At 40.5% G+C, this 18403-nt stretch overlaps 1 protein-coding gene across 3 annotated transcripts in view; it reads left to right on the top strand.

The window, feature by feature from the left end:
* The first annotated feature begins 1540 nt into the window (after positions 1-1540).
* Positions 1541-18403, top strand: part of SMC5 (structural maintenance of chromosomes 5) — a 126868-nt gene continuing 110005 nt past the window's right edge. For all 3 annotated transcript variants that reach the window (XR_010948622.1, XM_067759741.1, XM_067759742.1), the window contains exons 1-3: positions 1541-1735; positions 1795-2346; positions 2404-2650. Coding sequence is in view for 2 of the 3 variants with exons in the window: in XM_067759741.1 (XP_067615842.1) it covers positions 1638-1735; positions 1795-2346; positions 2404-2650 (897 nt within the window). In the remaining variant the exon portion in view is untranslated. The remainder of the gene's footprint in view (positions 1736-1794; positions 2347-2403; positions 2651-18403) is intronic.

Here is an 18403-nt window from a genome sequence, read left to right as displayed (position 1 = left end):
ACCTCTATCAGGCATGCTTAACCAACGAAACGATATCATTTCGTTAAGATAATCAACATTAATAAACGAAACGAAGTCATTTCGTTTCGTTTATTAACGTTAAGATCGTCAAATTAACGAAATGATTTCGTTTCGTTTTCTGCCATATCAAAACGAAATCAAATCGTTTATGTTGATTATTAATTTCAAACTATGCTGGCAAAGCTGATTGATGGCGGAGTTATTAAAGGTGAAAGCATTATCCAAGCTGATTGCAACTTTTCTCATGAATTTTGACAGTACGAACATTTCTCAGAGTATTTTTGACATTACCACCAACGAATTACACAAACAAATTACATAGAGTTTGTGTGTGTATGTGCGCTCGTTGTTGCCACCTTACGGCTTCACCATGGCTATAGCATTGCCAGCACAATTCAAACATAAAGTATCACGTTTTCATTAACGTTTTTAACGTTAACGAAAGCCTTTCGTTTCGGTTAAAAACGAGATACAATTTATCTTGATAATTTCTTTATCGATAATATTTCGAAGTGTTTCAACGGAAACGGTGGAAATTTTTTGATAAACGATTAGCTTAACGTTAAGGTGCATCCCTGACCTCTATGCAGAAGATATCACACTTACACCCCTATTATGAACTCATACGATACACGATAAACGCTTGCAATCTGTTATACCATATTATGAAATAAATGCTAGCGTGTGAAACCCGATCGTTAGCGTTTATCGTTTATCGTGGTATTGCCATACGCTAACTATCGCATCAACTGTTCAATTTTCTACGCTAGCCATCGTTGATAAATTTTTGCACGATACGTTGGGAGCTATTTAAATAAAGTAAATATAAAATTATTACAAAATCTAAAGGACCCAACTAAAGCCTCATTCCCAACACTCTGTTGCAACACCCTGGGCAAGAAGCCTTAAAGTGGCACAAACCTTCAAAATATTTGGGATTGATGACCTATTTTTACGGGCGCGCAAACTGCCTTCTATTTCTGTTAAGACATACTCTAACATCAATTTTGTTTATTAAACTTTTTCTTTACTTTTAGTATGTCAGGGACTTACAGTGTAGAGTTCATTTCAAGAAAATTGGAAGCATCTCTCAATTTTCTTCTTTCTATGGCATCTATGCAAGTTTCGTCAATTTGTTCATTTGAGTTTATATAAAAGGTAACAGAGGTTGCACAAAACATTTTATTATTACAGCTTTTAAAAACTTTTGCCACTTTCACGTACAAGATAAATGAATTGTTAGTATTTACGTTTTGTTTTGCTATCTGTTTCGTATAGATTCACAAAAATTTGTAAACAAAACTCTGCTGTCATTCACAATAGTACATCTATCGGGCGTGTGGAAATCGCAATATGAAAGCAAATTTTTTACGATACGCTAGCAAGCGTTTATCGTCTATCGTATAAAAACTCATAATAGGGGTGTTAGTTATCATTCACAATGCTATAAATGACGTTGATGCTTAGGGATGTGCCAAACATGCTAGTTTCTGCATAGAATATTCGAAGCAGTCGGGTTTGAAACTTATCGATAGTCTTAGTTCATTTCTAGCTGAAAAATTATTAAATAATTACAATTTTATACGTTTTTGTAAACTGATTGGCATTTTGCAAAAATGCCTAGGCATCAGATTCTTCAAACATCAGATCCCACAAATAAATCTATTGCAGCAGTTAAAGGGAAGATCAGAAGCGTTTACTGCAAAAATTTTGTGTAATACACCATATATTATAAAAGCATATATCATTCCAATCAATCCAATTATATTTCAGGACCTATGGAGAGTGCACGTTTTATCCAACAGAATATCTAAACGTTATTATTGGTCCTAATGGAACAGGGAAATCAACCCTTGTGTCTGCAATAGTCTTGGGCCTAGGTGGAAAACCTGAGCTACTATCACGCTCTAGTTCCCTAGGAGATTATGTGAAAAATGGGCGCAGCGAGGCCGTTGTGAAAGTTGAAATATTACGTGATGCCTCCGGCAAGTCAACAGTTTTTGAACGACAGTTTCCTCGAAGTGGTAAATCCACTTATAAAATAGGCGAAGATTCTGCTTCGGAAAAAAACTATATAGCAGCTATTGCTGAATTCAAGATCCAAATTAATAACCTGTGCCAATTTCTGCCACAAGATCGCGTTCAAGATTTTGCTAAAATGGATCCCCAAAAAATTTTCCTCAATACTATAAACTCAGTTTGTGGTACTGAAACTATAACTAAATTCGAGGAATTAAAAAAACTACGAGTCAATCAAGTAAGTGAGGCTGATGGTGTTAAAAAGAAGAAAGATGCATTGGAGCAGTTGCAAATACAGTGCAATATGTATGTAAAAATGCCAACATTTGAAATCATAATACATATATTTTATTTTTGTTATAGACTCCAACAGCACTTAGAGCGGTACAATGAACAGCAGGAATATCAAAATAGGTTGGCCGTTTGTGAAGCGAAAAAAATGCAATTAGAAGCACAAAACTTAGAAGAACTGAAAAAACAACAATCACGTGACTTATCACATGCAAAAAAGAAACTGGAGGATGAACATAAAGTATATGATAACATTATGCGCCGACAAAAGGATATAACAAAAACCTCACAGCAACTTGCAAAGGACATTACGTTAAAAGTAATATTTGTTACATAATATTTACCCCTTATTCATAAAAACTTAAAAAGGTTTATAAAGCGTTTAAAAATTGCATTTCCATATAGATTTCCAATAATAAGAGCTTTGTAAACCTCTTTAATTTTTTACTATAGAAGCCAGCAACAGTTTCCTGATTGGGGATCGGGATAGAGCACGTGAAAGACACCCTCACTTGGTGATTCAATGGGTTGTGTAGCGAAACTCTTTAAAGGAGTTGCATCACAATTTATAGATTCTCAATCCCAATTGTCAACTTCAACTACCCGTAGCCTAACCTGTTTTTCTAGCAGGCGGGGTTGTCTGTTCCTCACTGAACTAGGGTGGTCATATTAAATCGTTCCTAAGATATTCGAGTTTGTACCTTAATATTGCTTGTTATCGGCGTTCCGGATTTATATCCGGCGAATATTTTGAATAGTGCACCACGATTTTCCAATTTTTTTTGAGGGGTTGAGGGGGTCCTAAAAATCACAAAATTATAATCAGGAACTCTAGGAAACACTTAATTTATGAAAAAACCTTTTTAAATTCCGAAATTTGGCAATATTACAATTTAAGCTTTGCACCTGATGTTCGCGTCGAACTTGTCGAAAAAAAATTAAATTTTTTATATCAAATTAAAAAAAAATAATAATTTTTTTATTTATTGAACAAAAGCGGCACAGGCGAAAATAGCGCGATTTTTTTATAAAACATGATACAAATACTACAAGGTAAAACCGGTGAGAGGCAAATGGCGTTTAAAAAATATTAAAATTCTCACTGCTCTCACATTTTTATTTTTTTATTTTTGTTTTGTTTTCATAACAAAAATATAACAAACTTTAATATATTTGGTAATTCTATACGAGGCAGCATGACACTCTTATTACACGTCCAAAAATATCAAGAGGGGTATCAAAAGATCGCGAATCCGAAAGCGGAGGTAAACAAATTTGGGCCTGTCAAGAGATATTTGCAAAAGAAATTGAAAATTTTCATGTGGTTGTTGTAATTTTGATGATTTTTTCGTACCCACAAAAAAAATTGTGAACATAGGTGTATTGCGCCGATATAGTTTTGGTATCCAAACTGGTGTTGGACCCACCCAGGGTAATTTTTTTAAGCGCGGCCAAAGGCCGCCAATGCAGAAAGGTGTTATGCGTAAAAATATTGCGGATCCCACCCTCGGTTTCGGAGCACTCCGGGTTAATTTTTCGGGTTTTCGTTAATATCTTTTGAGCGATCTAAAATTTTTATTTTCCGCCTTCGGATTATTGTTGTCTTTTGAGATCTCTCTCGCGTATTACCAGTGTCATGCTGTAGTAAAGAACTACCATATATTTTTGCGTTCTAACTTTAATATGATATTTTATCCAAAACCGAATTTTTTATTGGCGGAAATAACTTTTTTTTTGGTGGGAAAGAAATCTCAATGGTCAACCCGCAAAAAAAGCATCAGGCTACGATCCACTTCTGAGGAATTTTCTAGACATTTATCTGCGTCTGCGCGACGAGAAAAAATACCCGATTTACCGCCAAGGTGTACCTAAGACATATCTACTAGTAATAACAATTTGGTGTGATATATATCCGAGGAGATTAAGGTCTAGCTCTCCATCCAATTCGAAAGCTACGTATGGTGTATTCGTTTTTCTACGAACTGGCTCACCTAAATACATGTTTTATGCCGACCCAAAACTTTATTTGCTAAGGCGGACGAAATTTTGGTGCCAAGGTAATGTCGAGGGACAATGTTGTTGTTGTTGTTAGCGATAAGGTTGCCCCCCGAAGACTTTGGGGAGTGTTATCGATGTGATGGTCCTTTGCCAGATACAGATCCGGTACGCTCCGGTAACACAGCACCATTAAGGTCCTAGCCCGACAATCTCGGGAATGATTTATATGGCCACATTAAACCTTCAGCCATCATCCCTCCCTCCCCACCCCCCAAGTTCCATGAAAAGCTTGGGTCGCCAGAGCCTCGGCTGTTAGTGAAACAGGATTCGCCGCGGATAGGTGAGGTTGACAATTGGGTTTGGAGAAGCTGTATATTGCGCTTGCAACCTGAAAGGGGGGGGGGGGGGGGGGGGGGGGGGTGGAGGGACAATCGATACCATTTATACAAATTTTCGTAAATATTTTTGATAGATAGGCCAACACACTAGCTCTACACCACGGCAGCAGACTTTGGCCGTTCAGCCGGTAAATTCAGCCTCCACGAACTATCATACTCCAACCGGACGATGATGTTTAGCTAAGCTGCGAAGAGCTACAGTGTTTTTGCTGGCGTGGGCAAGTTATGGGAAGACCTCCACTGGGTTCGGAGAAGCAGGTGGGGAAGACTTTGATCTCTCTCGGTGCCCCCTGTTGGCGTTAGTTATCGCGAAACAGGGTTAGCTGGAGTGACTTGTTACGCAACGACCAGCATCTCCTAAACGGTTAAGAGCCAATTAACAAATTTATCTTCCAACCGCGAGGAAAAGGGCCAAAACAAACCAAAGAATACCTCCAAGTAATTTTTTTCCGCAATAGCGAGCACCCCATCCAAAAGGTGTGACCGATCACAAATTGTCATCAATATCGTCTAACGGGAGACCAAGGAAGCTTGCTTCCTCAACAGGGGGGGGACCATAGTAAGAGGGGTGTTAAAGGCGTTGGTTTCACAATACAGTTAAAGGAGATATTTGGTGTCATGTGGGGACACGTTACAAGCAGGACATATGTTTTGTATGTCTGGGTTGATCCTGGATATGTAAGAGTTTCACCTGTTACAGTATCCAGATCGAAGTCGAGCTAGAGTGCCTCGCGTTTCCCTAGGGAGTGTGCGTTCCTCTTCTGCAAGTTTAGGGTATTGTTCTTTGAGTATAGGATTCACCGGGCAATTCCTGGCATAGAGGTCCGACGCCTGTTTGTGGAGTTCACTGAGGACCTGCTTGTGTTTTTTGGCTTCATACGATAACACAGCCGTATTTCCTCATAATGCTTACGGAGATGACTCCTTAAGCCCCTGGGCGGTATTGTAATAGAATTGTTGGCAGAATAAATTTTATTTCATGACAATTGATAAACTACAAACAAAGAATACTTAATTATATGAAGTACAGTTTCGTAAAGTCTATTAAATCTAAATATGTAATTCAATACCCCCACTCGAAATATACTTATATAATTTGCTGTCCTATTTGTTTACAAAACAATTCATGTTTATCAATACAAACTGGTTTAGTTAAAAAGTCTGCTATCATTTTATCTGTTGAAATACTGCAAAAGAAACCTTCGTTCATGTTCTTTCTCTCTCTAATAAAATGTTGTGGTATGTCTATTTGAAGAGTACCCTTTAAATATGTAAAAATACGTTTCACACAATTTGGATTATTGTTGTAGTGGCTTAGAAAATTTACTTAATTACTTACTTAATTGGCGCTTAACCGTCTAAACGGTTATGGCCGTCCAACAAGGCGCGCCAGTCGCTCCTTCGCTCCGCCAACCGGCGCCAATTTGTCACACCAATGGAGTTTACATCGTTTTCCACCTGGTCCTTCCAACGGAGTGGGGGCCGCCCTCTACCTCTGCTTCCATAGGCGGGTTCCGATAGAAACACTTTCTTGGCCGGAGCATCATCTTTCATTCGCATAACATGGCCTAGCCAGCGCAGCCGCTGCGTTTTAATTCGCTGGACTATGTTGATGTTTGCGTATAGCTCGTACAGCTCATCATTAAATCTTCTTCGGTACTCGCCATCGCCAACGCGTAGAGGTCCATAAATCTTTCGAAGAACTTTTCTCTCGAACACTCCCAAAGCCGCTTCATCTGCTGTTGACATGGTCCATGCTTCTGCCCCTTATAGCAGGATGGGTACGATAAGTGACTTGTAGAGTATGATTTTCGTTCGCCGAGAGAGGACTTTACTTTTCAATTGCCTACCTAGTCCAAAGTAGCATTTATTGGCAAGATTGATTCATCGCTGGATTTCAGTGCTGATGTTGTTGCTAGTGTTGATGCTGGTTCCCAAATAAACGAAGTCTTTTACTATTTCGAAATTATTGCGCCAACAGTAGCGTGGTTGCCAAGGCCATATGCGCTGACTCTTTGCTCGATGACAGCAGGTACTTTGTTCTGTCCTCATTCACCATCAAACCCATCTTTCCCGCTTCTTTTTCCAGTTTGGAGTAAGCAGAACTAACAGCGCGGGTGTTTAGGCCGATGATATCAATGTCATCAGCATATGCCAGTAATTGCACGCTTTTATAGTATATTGTTGCAGTGCGGTTAAGTTCTGCAGCTAGTGTAATTTTCTCCAGCATCAAATTAAAGAAATCGCACGATAGGGAGTCACCCTGTCTGAAACCTCGTTTAGTTTCGAACGTCTCGGAGAGGTCCTTCCCAATTCTGACTGAGTTGATGGTGTTGCTCAACGTCATTTTGCACAGCCGTATAAATTTTGCGGGGAAACCAAATTCAGACAGCGGCATATAGGCAGCTCCTTTTCGTGCTGTCGAAGGCGGCTTTAAAGTCGACGAAGAGGTGATGTGTGCCGATTCTCTTTTCACGGGTTTTTTCCAAGATTTGGCGCATTGTGAAAATCTGGTCGATGGTAGATTTACCAGGTCTGAAGCCGCACTGATAAGTTCCAATCAGCCGGTTCACGGTGGGCTTCAATCTTTCGCACAATACAAAGGACCTTATTTGCGATATTAAGAAGGCTGATTCCACGATAGTTGGTGCATTTTGCAGTATCTTCCTTCTTGTGGACTGGGCAAAGAACAATTAGATTCCAACCGTCGGGCATGCACTCGTCCGCCCATATTTTGCTAAGAAGCTGCTGCATGCGCCTTACCAACTCCTCGCCGCCGAACTTGAATAGCTCCGCAGGCAATCCATCAGCGCCCACGGCCTTGTTGTTTTTCAATCTGGTTATTGCTATTCTAACTTCGTCATAATCGGGCGGGGGGACATATATTCCATCATCATCGATTGCGGGATCGAGTTCTTCATCTCTGCGCGGTGAATTGCTGCCTCCATTTAAGAGAGCAGAGAAGTATTCCCTCCATAATCTAAGCACTCTCTGGACATCAGTTACAAGGTCGCCGTTTTCATTCCTACAGGAGTTTGCCCCGGTCTTAAAACCTTCCGTCTGTCGCCGTATTTTTTGGTAGAATTTTCGGGCGTTATTCCTGGTGGCTAGCAGCTCAAGCTCCTCGCACTCACGCCTTTCTGCTTCTGCTTTTCCGCGTTGAGGCGGGTGCGTATTTTGGCTGCAACGAGATAATGGTCCGAGTCGATGTTAGGTCCTCGGATCGTGCGCGATCAGGAGACAGCCATGTAGCTTGATATCTTTTTATGCATGAACCTCGTGCTGGATATGACCTTGTTTCGAGCACCGGCAAAGTCAATCAGCCTCAGTCCGTTAGGAGAAGTTTCATTGTGTTGGCTGAACTTTCCGACTGTAGGGCCAAAAACACCTTCTTTGCCCACCCTGGCGTTAAAGTCGCCAAGCACGACTTTTATATCATGACGGGGGCAGCGCTCGTATGTGCGGTCTAATTGTTCATAAAAAGTGTCTTTCACCTCATCGTCTTTCTCCTCTGTCGGCGCATGGGTGCAGATGAATGATATATTAAAAAAATTTGCTTTTATTCGGATAGCGGCGAGACGCTCGTCCACAGGCGTGAACGCCAGCACTTGGCGACGAAGTCTCTCTCCCACCACGAATCCGACGCCGAAACTGCGCTTATTCGTATGACCACTCCAATATATGTCACAATTTTTAATCTTCTTTCTTCCTTGCTTCGTCCAACGCATTTCTTGGATGGCGGTGATGTCAGATTTTGCTTTGACGAGGACATCAACCAGCCGGGCATCTGCACCAATCCCATTCAGGGAGCGGACATTCCACGTGCATGCCAGGGTCGTCATCAATAGAGAGTGTATTTATCCGAGGCTTGTTGTTATATTTCATTGGAGTATGGTTTTACGTGGCGGGCTCCAAGCCCAGCGCATAACCCGCTCAGCGGGGGTGAAAATATTACTTGGCACGTTTATATAGCGAGCCGCTTGCTCCAAGACAGACGCCCGCTTGCAGCCGCACCTAGAGGTGTACAGACGCTGCCGATGAGATCTCCCCCGGCTAGCCCTTAAACCGATTATGTCAGAGTGGCCTAGCCAGGTTGTCGCCTTCACATTAGCTCACCGCTAAACGGATGTTTAGCGGCTACCCAGAGGATACTTGGCCGCAAGCGACCGGCAGTAGTGAGCTGCTTGAACCGCAAGCAAAAGAATCGCTCTGGCCATTTCCAGGTGAATGGCGGTCAGAAGCTTTCCCCACTTTCGTGGACTTCTACAGACAGCCCCACCCTCCAAAGCCGAAAATTCACTGCTTGACAAATATCTGGTCATGTACATTGGGCAGCATACAAAAGACTACCAATAGCTTGCTGATAAGGAACCTCCCTCATTGTTTCATCAATCGCATCTGACTTCATTAGTTGCTGATTCATATCGAATGCAGTAGAAATAGGGTTCCAATTTTCCATGTTATATCTTCGAAGCATCGAATTTATATACGCTTCTTGATTAAGATATATTTTGTTATCTCTCTGCGTAATTCTCATACCCAAACATTGTTTTTCTTCTCCTAAAAATATCATCTTAAAGTTTTTCATTAACCTTTCTTTCAACTCTTTTAAGTAAAAAACATCATTACTAAATAACAACATGTCATCAACATATAATGCTGGAAATGTCATTTTATCATTAGCTATGTTCAAATAAATACAAGGGTCATATTGAGACTGCTTTAGGCCATATTTTTTTAAAGCTGCATCAAGTTTGAGATTCCAAACATGACTAGCCTGCTTCAGGCCATAAAGAGCCTATTTACGCTTAAGTACATGTCCTTTTGGAACTGCTATTACCGATGGCGATTCTACGTAGATATCTTCTGACAACTCACTTTGCAGGAAAGCAGTTACTGCATCCATTTGCCCTATTTTCAAACCATGCCCTACTGATAACGCCAACGAATGGATGTATGACGAACGACTGGAGAAAAAATGTCTTCATAGTCTATACCTCGCTGAGTAATACCCTTCACAACAAGTCGAGCTTTGTATGGGATGCTTTCATCAGGTTCTCTTTTCTTCTTGAAAATCCACTTTCTTTTTATTAAATTGCGATTTTCAAGTTTCGGGACTACTTCCCATGTCTGGTTCTCCTTCAAAGAATTAAGTGCACTCTCCACAGCATCGTTCCATTGATCAGGATCGTCAATTGTTGTAAGACTACAATAGTTGAGCTCTTTCCTCTTTGCGATTCTTTCACTTCGTCTTGGAATTTCTACTATCTCAACTGCCTCCTTCGTATCATTTTCTTCATCAGTTAGAATTTCCCCCACTTCATCGTCATTTTTTGGCAAAGAATCAAATGACAATGAATTCGAACTACAATCAATTTCATCAGTATAATTTTGATTTTTGTCATTACTTTCAGGATATTTAAAGAAATAAAAATTATCATCTTTTTCTTTCAACCATGAATATGCAATAATATTCTCATTGAACTGAACATCCCTATATGTAAAAACGTGTCTCTTCTTTACATCATATACACGATACCCTTTACAATTTACACCATAACCGACAAAAATTCCATGCTGAGATTTTGCATCCCATTTTAATCGTTTCTGTCTAGGTATAAAAGCCATTGCAGCGCATCCAAAAATTAGCATGTTGCTGACGTCTGGTTTACGCTGACTCCACATTTCATCTGGTGTCAAATCTAATGAATTGTACAGAAGTATTGACTGCTTCAGCCCAAAAACGCTTTGGGAGTTTTGAGTAGTACAATAAACACCTAGCTTTTTCAGTTATAGTTCTATTTACGCGTTCTGCCATACCATTATGTTCGGGATTATATGGAACAGACTTCTGGTGAACTATTCCTGATTCTCAAACACTTACTAAAGATATTGTTACACTATTCTGTGCCATTATCGCTTCCCAAGATTTTGATCTTTTCACCAGATTGAGTCTCAGCCATTTCTTTGAACTCTAGAAACTTATCTTTGACTCCACTTTTGCTTTTAATAAAATATACAAATACTTTACGTATGATGTCATCTATAAAAAGAACGTAGTATTTACTACCACCCATAGATTTTATTTCCATGGGTCCACACAGATCCGAATGCACAATTTCCAATTTCTTTTTAGCACGATAACCGTCAGATGGGAAACTACATCGAGTATGTCTTCCTTGCGCACAACCCGCAGAAAAATTGTTTGGCAATTTTCCCTCATTAAATTTCATACCTGACACCAAACCATTTTTTAGTACTTTTAGAGAATTAATATTCAAGTGGCCAAATCGCTTGTGCCACATCTCTAATGATTCTGCTAACTTGTTCGCCAAAAATATATCTCTTACCGAAGTATCCAAAACATACATACCATCAACCAAAGTTGCTGTAGCAATAATATTGTTATCACAGTTCAAAATTTTACAGCAGTTTTCTTCAAAAATTACTCGATTTCCTTTTCTTATAATCTCTAACCGACAGCAAATTTTCTGCACGACCATCTCGGGAACGATTTATGTGGCCACATTAAATCTTCAGGCCATTCCCTCCCTCCCCACCCCCAAGTTCCATGAGGAGCTTGGGGTCGCCAGAGCCTCGTCTGTTAGTGAAACAGGATTCGCCGCGGATAGGTGAGGTTGACAATTGGGTTTGGAGAAGCTATATATTGCGCTGGCAACCTGAGGGGTTGCGCTACACAGCCCCTTGCATCTGGTATTTTAGTCGCCTGTTACGACAGGCATACCTACCGCGGGTATATTCTGATCCCCTAACCCGCTGGGGGACATACAATGATATAAAACATCTCTCACTGTTATGGATGGATTATCCTTGCCAACCGTTAGATTGAGATAAACATCACCTCCTGACTTGACATTCAAAACATTGTCATCAGCCACCTTTACACTTCCAGCATATGATTTTGGATTCATAATCCAAGATTCATCCTTCGTCAAATGAGCTGTCCACTGTCCACATACCAAACATTTTTTTGAAGTATCTCGAACAGAATAAGCAGCATATAGTGAGGATTTTTGTGACCCCAATTTCTTATTACCAAACTTTTTTTTTTGGCGGCCACCGTGGTGTGATGGTAGCGTGCTCCGCCTATCACACCGTATGCCCTGGGTTCGCACCCCCGGCAAAGCAACATCAAAATTTTAGAAATAAGGTTTTTCAATTAGAAGAAAATTTTTCTAAGTGGGGTCGCCCCTCGGCAGTGTTTGGCAAGCGCTCCGGGTGTATTTCTGCCATGAAAAGCTTTCAGTGAAAACTCATCTGCCTCGCAGATGCCGTTCGGAGTCGGCATAAAACATGTAGGTCCCGTCCGGCCAATTTGTAGGGAAAATCAAGAGGCGCACGACGCAAATTGGAAGAGAAGCTCGGCCTTAGATCTCTTTGGAGGTTATCGCGCCTTACATTTATTTTTTTAACCTTTTTCCGACTTGAGCAACCAGCTATAAAATGGCCAACGCCATCGCAGCCATAACACTTTTTATTTGTATTTTTCATTCTTACGAAAGCCTTCTTGTTAACCAATGCTTGCTGTGAAGACTCCCTTCTAACATCTTGCAATAATTTCATTTTTATTGAATCTGCACTCAATTTCTTCCCACAGCTCTCAAGCGACATTATCATTGGACGATATACCTCAGGTAATCCCTTCAATAGCAAACAACCTAGCTATTCATCATTTACCTCAAAATCAATTGACCCCAACTTGTGCGAAGTCGTCACAATCTGTGACACATAATCCTCAATTGAGCTGCAATCCTCTAGTTTAACAGAGCAAAGCTTTTGCAGTAAACCAACTTTTCTGTCTAACCCGGAATCTTCAAAAAGGTCCTTTAATGCATTCGAAACTGCTTTTGTCGTCGTACAATTTCTTATGTAGACATGCAATGTTTTGTCTACTGAAAATACCAACCGACATCTTGCTTTTTCTTCCTTTGCTGCATCAGTGGCCTGATCAGATCCAACAACGTACTCCCACAAACCTTCAAGACGTAATTGCGATTCGATCGCAAAACTCCATGACAGCCAATTATCTGATCCCACAAGATTTTCAAAACGTTCCGATTCTGCGCCTCTATTCATTTTGATTTTAAAATATTTTAGTTGAAAATTTTCAATTATAATATAAAGAAAATTCAAAATATATTTCTCGCGTTAAGGCCCTTAACCTAATATAATTGTTGGCAGAATGAATTTTATTTCATGACAATTGATAAACTACAAACAAAGAATACTTAATTATATGATGTACAATTTCGTAATGTGTATTAAATCTAAGTATGTAATTCAATTAATTCAATATATTGGCTCATCAATCAGATGTCTGTTGGGATGCCCAGGTTTCTGGGTATTCAACAGGAACTGTTTGGTTAGTATTTCATTTCTCTCCCTAATGGGGAGTATTCTCGCCTCATTATGTAGATGGTGTTCTGGGGACAAAAGAAGACACCCCGTGGCGGTTCTGAGGGCAGTATTTTGGCAGTCCTGTAGCTTCTCCTAGTGAGTAGTCTTTAGGCTTGGCGACCATATCGGGGACGCGTAGCATGCAATCGGCTGGCCAATTGCTTTGTAAGTGGTAATGAGCGTTTCTTTATCTTTTCCCTAAGTACTGCCAGCAACAGATTTGAGGATTTTATTACGGCTCTGGGTTTTCGGTACAATTGCCGCTGCATGCTCACCAAAATATAGGTCCTGATCAAACGTCACACCCAATATTTTGGGGTGTAAGACAGTCGGTAGTGTAGTGCCATTGACGTGGTCATTCAAAATGGTCGACATTTGGGATGTCCATGTTGTAAATAAGGTCGCCGATGATTTAGTCGGTGGTAATGTCAGGTTTCGCGAGGTGAAAAAACTGGAGAGATCAGGGAGGTAGCCGTTTATTTTGTTGCAAAGCTCATCGATCTGTGGGCCTGGGCCTGTTACCATTATTGTGTAGTCATCGGCGTAGGAAACGATAGCAACTCCTTCTGAAGGCGAAGGTAGCTTTGATATGTAGAAGTGAAACAAAAATGGGGATAGAATACCACCCTTGGCACCCCTTGTTTAATTCTTTTTAGTTTTGATGTTGCGTTTCTAAATTGCACCGAACCCAGATAATTTGCGACCCACCTTTTAAGACTTGGTGGCAGGGTAGACCCTTCCAGGTCTTGCAGTATCGTGCCATGGTTGACCGTATCAAAAACTTTTGATAGGTCTAGCGCAACGAGTACTGTTCTATGGTGGGGGTTTTGATTTAAAACGCAATTTATCTGGGTACTAATGTCATTTAGCGTGGTGGTTGTACTATGAAGTTTTCTAAAGCCATGCTGATGACAGGCTAGTTGCAAATTTGCTTTGAAATAGGGGAGCAAAATGGCTTCAAGCGTCTTGGCTACTGGCGATAGGAGAGATATCGAGCGATATGTATCTCCTACGTTAGCTGGTTTCCCAGGCTTTAGTATCGGGACCACCTTGGCCATTTTCCATTTTGCGGGAATGACAAAGGTGGAAAGAGACAGGTTGAAGACATGTGCTAAATATTTGAAACCCTCTTTTCCTAGGCTTTGAAGCATCGGCATGGATATGCCGGCTGGGCCCACTGCTTTAGATGATTTAGCTTGACCGATGACATCCTCAACCTCTTTGGCGGGGATGGTAATTGGGGACGCGCTGAATTTATGTTTATGTGCGTGTCTGTTGGCCCTCCGTCTAACTTTGTCAACCGTAGAATGCATTATATATTGTCGGCAAAAAGCGCTCGCGCATATTTTCGCATCCGACAGCACTTTATCGCCAAAGGCGATGGAAATTTTGTCATTGTGCTTGAACGGATTCGATAGGGACTTTACGGTGGACCAAAGCTTACCCACACCGACAGAGAGGTTACAACTACTTGAGATGCTCCTCCCATTTCGCCCGCTTGTGTTCATCCACAAGCAGTCTGATGCGTTGGTTTATATCCCTTATTTGGGGGTCGCCGGGGTCGATCTGTCCTATGAGGTCACGTTCTCTCGCTAAATTTGCGGCCTCCGCCGGAAAATAAGGCCGAATGTCGGTAATTCTTCCGGCGGGAATAAAGCGAGCCCAGGCGGATTCAATGACCTTGCGGAAAGCACGCTCCCCTTGGCGAGCATCCTTTCCTTTTTTAAAGTTTATGAAAGTGCGTTTTTCGGTGACGATGAAGACGGAGGTACGCTCCAGCGAAATAAAAGTATTGGCAGGTGGTCAGATGCCAATGTTACCATCGGCTGCCAGTTGACGCAGTTCACGAGTTCTGCGCTCACGATTGATATATCTGGCGAACTGTGGCAGCTTCCTACCATACGAGTGGGGGCGTCTCCATTTATTGTGCAGAACGTCGTTTCTTCTATTTGATCCGCCAACATCTCACCCCTGCTGTCCGCCTGCAAGGTTAAATGCCATAGATCGTGATGGGCATTGAAATCGCCTAAGATAATGCGATTATCGCCAGTGAGTAAGGCGCTGATATTAGGGCGGCATCCACTGGGGCAGCAGGAGGAATGTAGATGTTGATGATTTCTAGGTTTACATCGCCTGACCGGACAGATAAGCCGTGGCGTTCTAAGATCCCGATGTCGGGATCAAATATATGATATTGCACTGAGTGGTGTATGATAAACGCGAGACCGCCTCCGTTTCCGCTCTCGCAATCTTTTCTGTGGACATTATACCCCGACTGCCTTGAGAAGCGAGGTGTGACCGATCACAAATTGTCATCAATATCCTCTAACGGGAGTCCAAGAAAACCTGCTGTTTCAACAGGGGTGGACCATAATGACAGGGGTGTTAGAGGCGTTGGTTCCACAATACAATTGAAGAGATGGTTGTTGTCATGTGGGGACACGTTACAAGACGGACATATGTTTTGTATGTCGGGGTTGATTCTGGATTGGTAGGACACTTGAGACTGCTGATCTCTTATAAAGTGAAGTTCCAGCATATTTAAGGGTTAAAGACGTATATGGTTGAAAATAAAACTATTTTTAAAATTTTGTTTATTATTATTTATTAACAGATTAAATAAATTAATAAGTTGACATTTTTTTTCTCTATAACTAGTTCTCAGACTCGTGCTCGGATGTGTTTGATAAAGTTGTACATACAGGTTATATTCAGCCCAATTCTAAACGAAAATTCCGTGCGAGTTTTTACCCTTCTGCCATTCCTCGTATTCTAAATAAAAATTCTTTGTGAGTTTTTTCACTTCTCCCTTTCCTCCTATTCTGAACATTGTTCGAAAAATAGGAAACCGGTTATGGGAGAAAAGTAGGTATTATGAATGTGAGGGAGAGGGAGATTTCTTTGCCATTTCAGTTTTTTCACTCGTTAAATTAAAGGGAATGCATCAAAATAGTTAAAGGAAATTCGTTCTTTTAAGAAAGAACACTTGTACAAATTTGTGCTAAAATATGTATTTACATTCTACCACAATATTCTCACTGTTAATACAACAACAACAACAACCACAATATTCTTTATTTTAAGTCGAAAAGTATATCATAAGCAACGGAAGAGCTCTTTGTATATTTGATGCAGCCATCCAGAAATTGCGCAAGGATTTTTTAAGAAAGCTTAATTAGATTTTGGCATATGGCGAAAGGCGAACTCAACTCGACGTGGCCGCCAGAAAATTGCTTTGCAGAATGAAAGCAGGCAACTCCGGCGGATTTGTGTTATCCCGCCGTCTTCTTCTTATGCCCCTCTGTTGATGTTGCTGTGGCACCAATTCATTACTCATTTCAGTGAATACCACATGAAATGCAATAATGTGCATTGTTTATATCTTTTTTCCTAATTTGAAACAAATTCGCAACAATAATTAAACTTTTCAATTTTTTAAACAAAATAAGAAATGCGCAACGAAATTTCAATTGACAAAACAGCTGACTTCGAAAATTCGAAATTCCTATTCCCCAATTTTTCTTCTCCCTAGGAGAAAAGAATTGGAGGAATTTTTCCGCGGGAATAAAAAAATCCGCGAGAATATTTAGAATTGATCTGTTTATCTTTTGACAGATTTCTTAAAAGCTTTGTCCAGTTCCTTCTGAGGTAATGATTTCTGATGTCGATCAAAGCAGGGCAGCCAATAAAAATGTGGTTTAGTGTTATGGTTTCCCCGCAGCGTGCACTGGCTGGAGCTGCTTCACCAGTAAGAAGGTGTTGGTGAGTGTCCAAAGTATGACCAAGGCGTAACCGCGAGAAAGGTTGTATTTGGGACTTCCATATATCCGTGGGATATTTGGGAGATATTAAATCTCTGTTTATACCAGTATAATGGTGGTGGATGTAGTTTTGCCATTCTCGCTTCGTTTTTGCGTGAATATGTCTTTTGATTGCTGTGCGCATATCTTTGAACATGTGGTATCTTTTGTAACCGGTGACTGGGAAGCTAGTTTCGCTGCACTGTCTGCTATTTCATTTCCTTGAATACCAACATGCCCTGGTATCCACAGCAGGCGTATTTTCGCATTGTTGTTGATGAGCGCATCTCTGATTTGGTTTATTGTTGTAGAGTTGGATAGCGGGTTTTGGATGGCTTGAAGTTCGAACTTGCTGTCGGTGCATATAAGAGTTTTACAATTGTTTTCCAATGACATAGTTACTGCATGTTTGATGGCAACTGCTTCCGCAGTAAAAACGGATGTGAAGTCCGGTAGTGTTTGCACCCTTAGAGTGACATCGTCTGAGTCGACCACTGCGAAACCTGCCGGAGCATGGTCGGACTTTGAACTATCTGTGAACCATATGTTCCAGTAGTCGATTTAACTTAAGATTAACGTTTTAGTTATATACATTAGGGTGTTAATATGTATGTACATGGCATTTCTTACTAGCAAGGTAAGTAACAATATTAATTCTGAAAGCTAATGTTTTTTTTAGATGAGTAAAGTGACATATCCATTTGTAGTTATGCGAGAATATAATACCTAATACCGATATTGTTTTTGTTGCTTTTTCGGCCTTTGAATTGAAATAATTTTAATAATCTTAAACGAGCTCTAGGCCACACATTAAATAAAATACACACACTTGTTGTATATATTTAGTGATATATTAAGGTCGATATTTCGATTTCAAATTGAAATCATCTTCAGGACTCAAAAATGTTGCTATAATATTAATAAATAAACACATAAAACCAAATTGCACAAAAGTATGTGGCAACGCCAAACATATATATTCGCTGGCAACCATCGTCACGTTGACAAGTAATTTTTTCCTTTCTTTTTTAATCTTAGATTCTTACCTTCATTTTGTATTAAGCTTTCAATAAAATTTCGTTGAGCAATTAACACGTGATATTTTATATTGGTGACCCCGACGTGATCAAAACGATTGTTAGGCATCTGAATTTTGATAGGTATGAAATGATTGTGTCTGCTGATTTTAGCTCTCTGACATTGCAGGCAACTTCTTGCCCAATGAGCGACGTCTTTATTAATCGCTGGCCATACATATTTACCTCGCATTTGACGAAGGGTCGATCGTGAACTCGGATGTGGTTGCCCATGAACCGAAGTAAAAATTTGAAACCGTAAGGTTTTTGGTATATAGATTCTGTTTTGGCCTGTAGAAGTATCGCAATAAATTTTTGTTTGATCGTCGAAATTCATGCGCCGTAATGTTAAAGAATGTCTGCCGGTTAACAGTTCTCTTAG

Source organism: Eurosta solidaginis, chromosome 1 (genome assembly GCF_040869045.1).
Source record: "Eurosta solidaginis isolate ZX-2024a chromosome 1, ASM4086904v1, whole genome shotgun sequence".
Taxonomy (NCBI): domain Eukaryota; kingdom Metazoa; phylum Arthropoda; class Insecta; order Diptera; family Tephritidae; genus Eurosta; species Eurosta solidaginis.
This window is presented reverse-complemented; position numbering and strand designations above follow the sequence as displayed.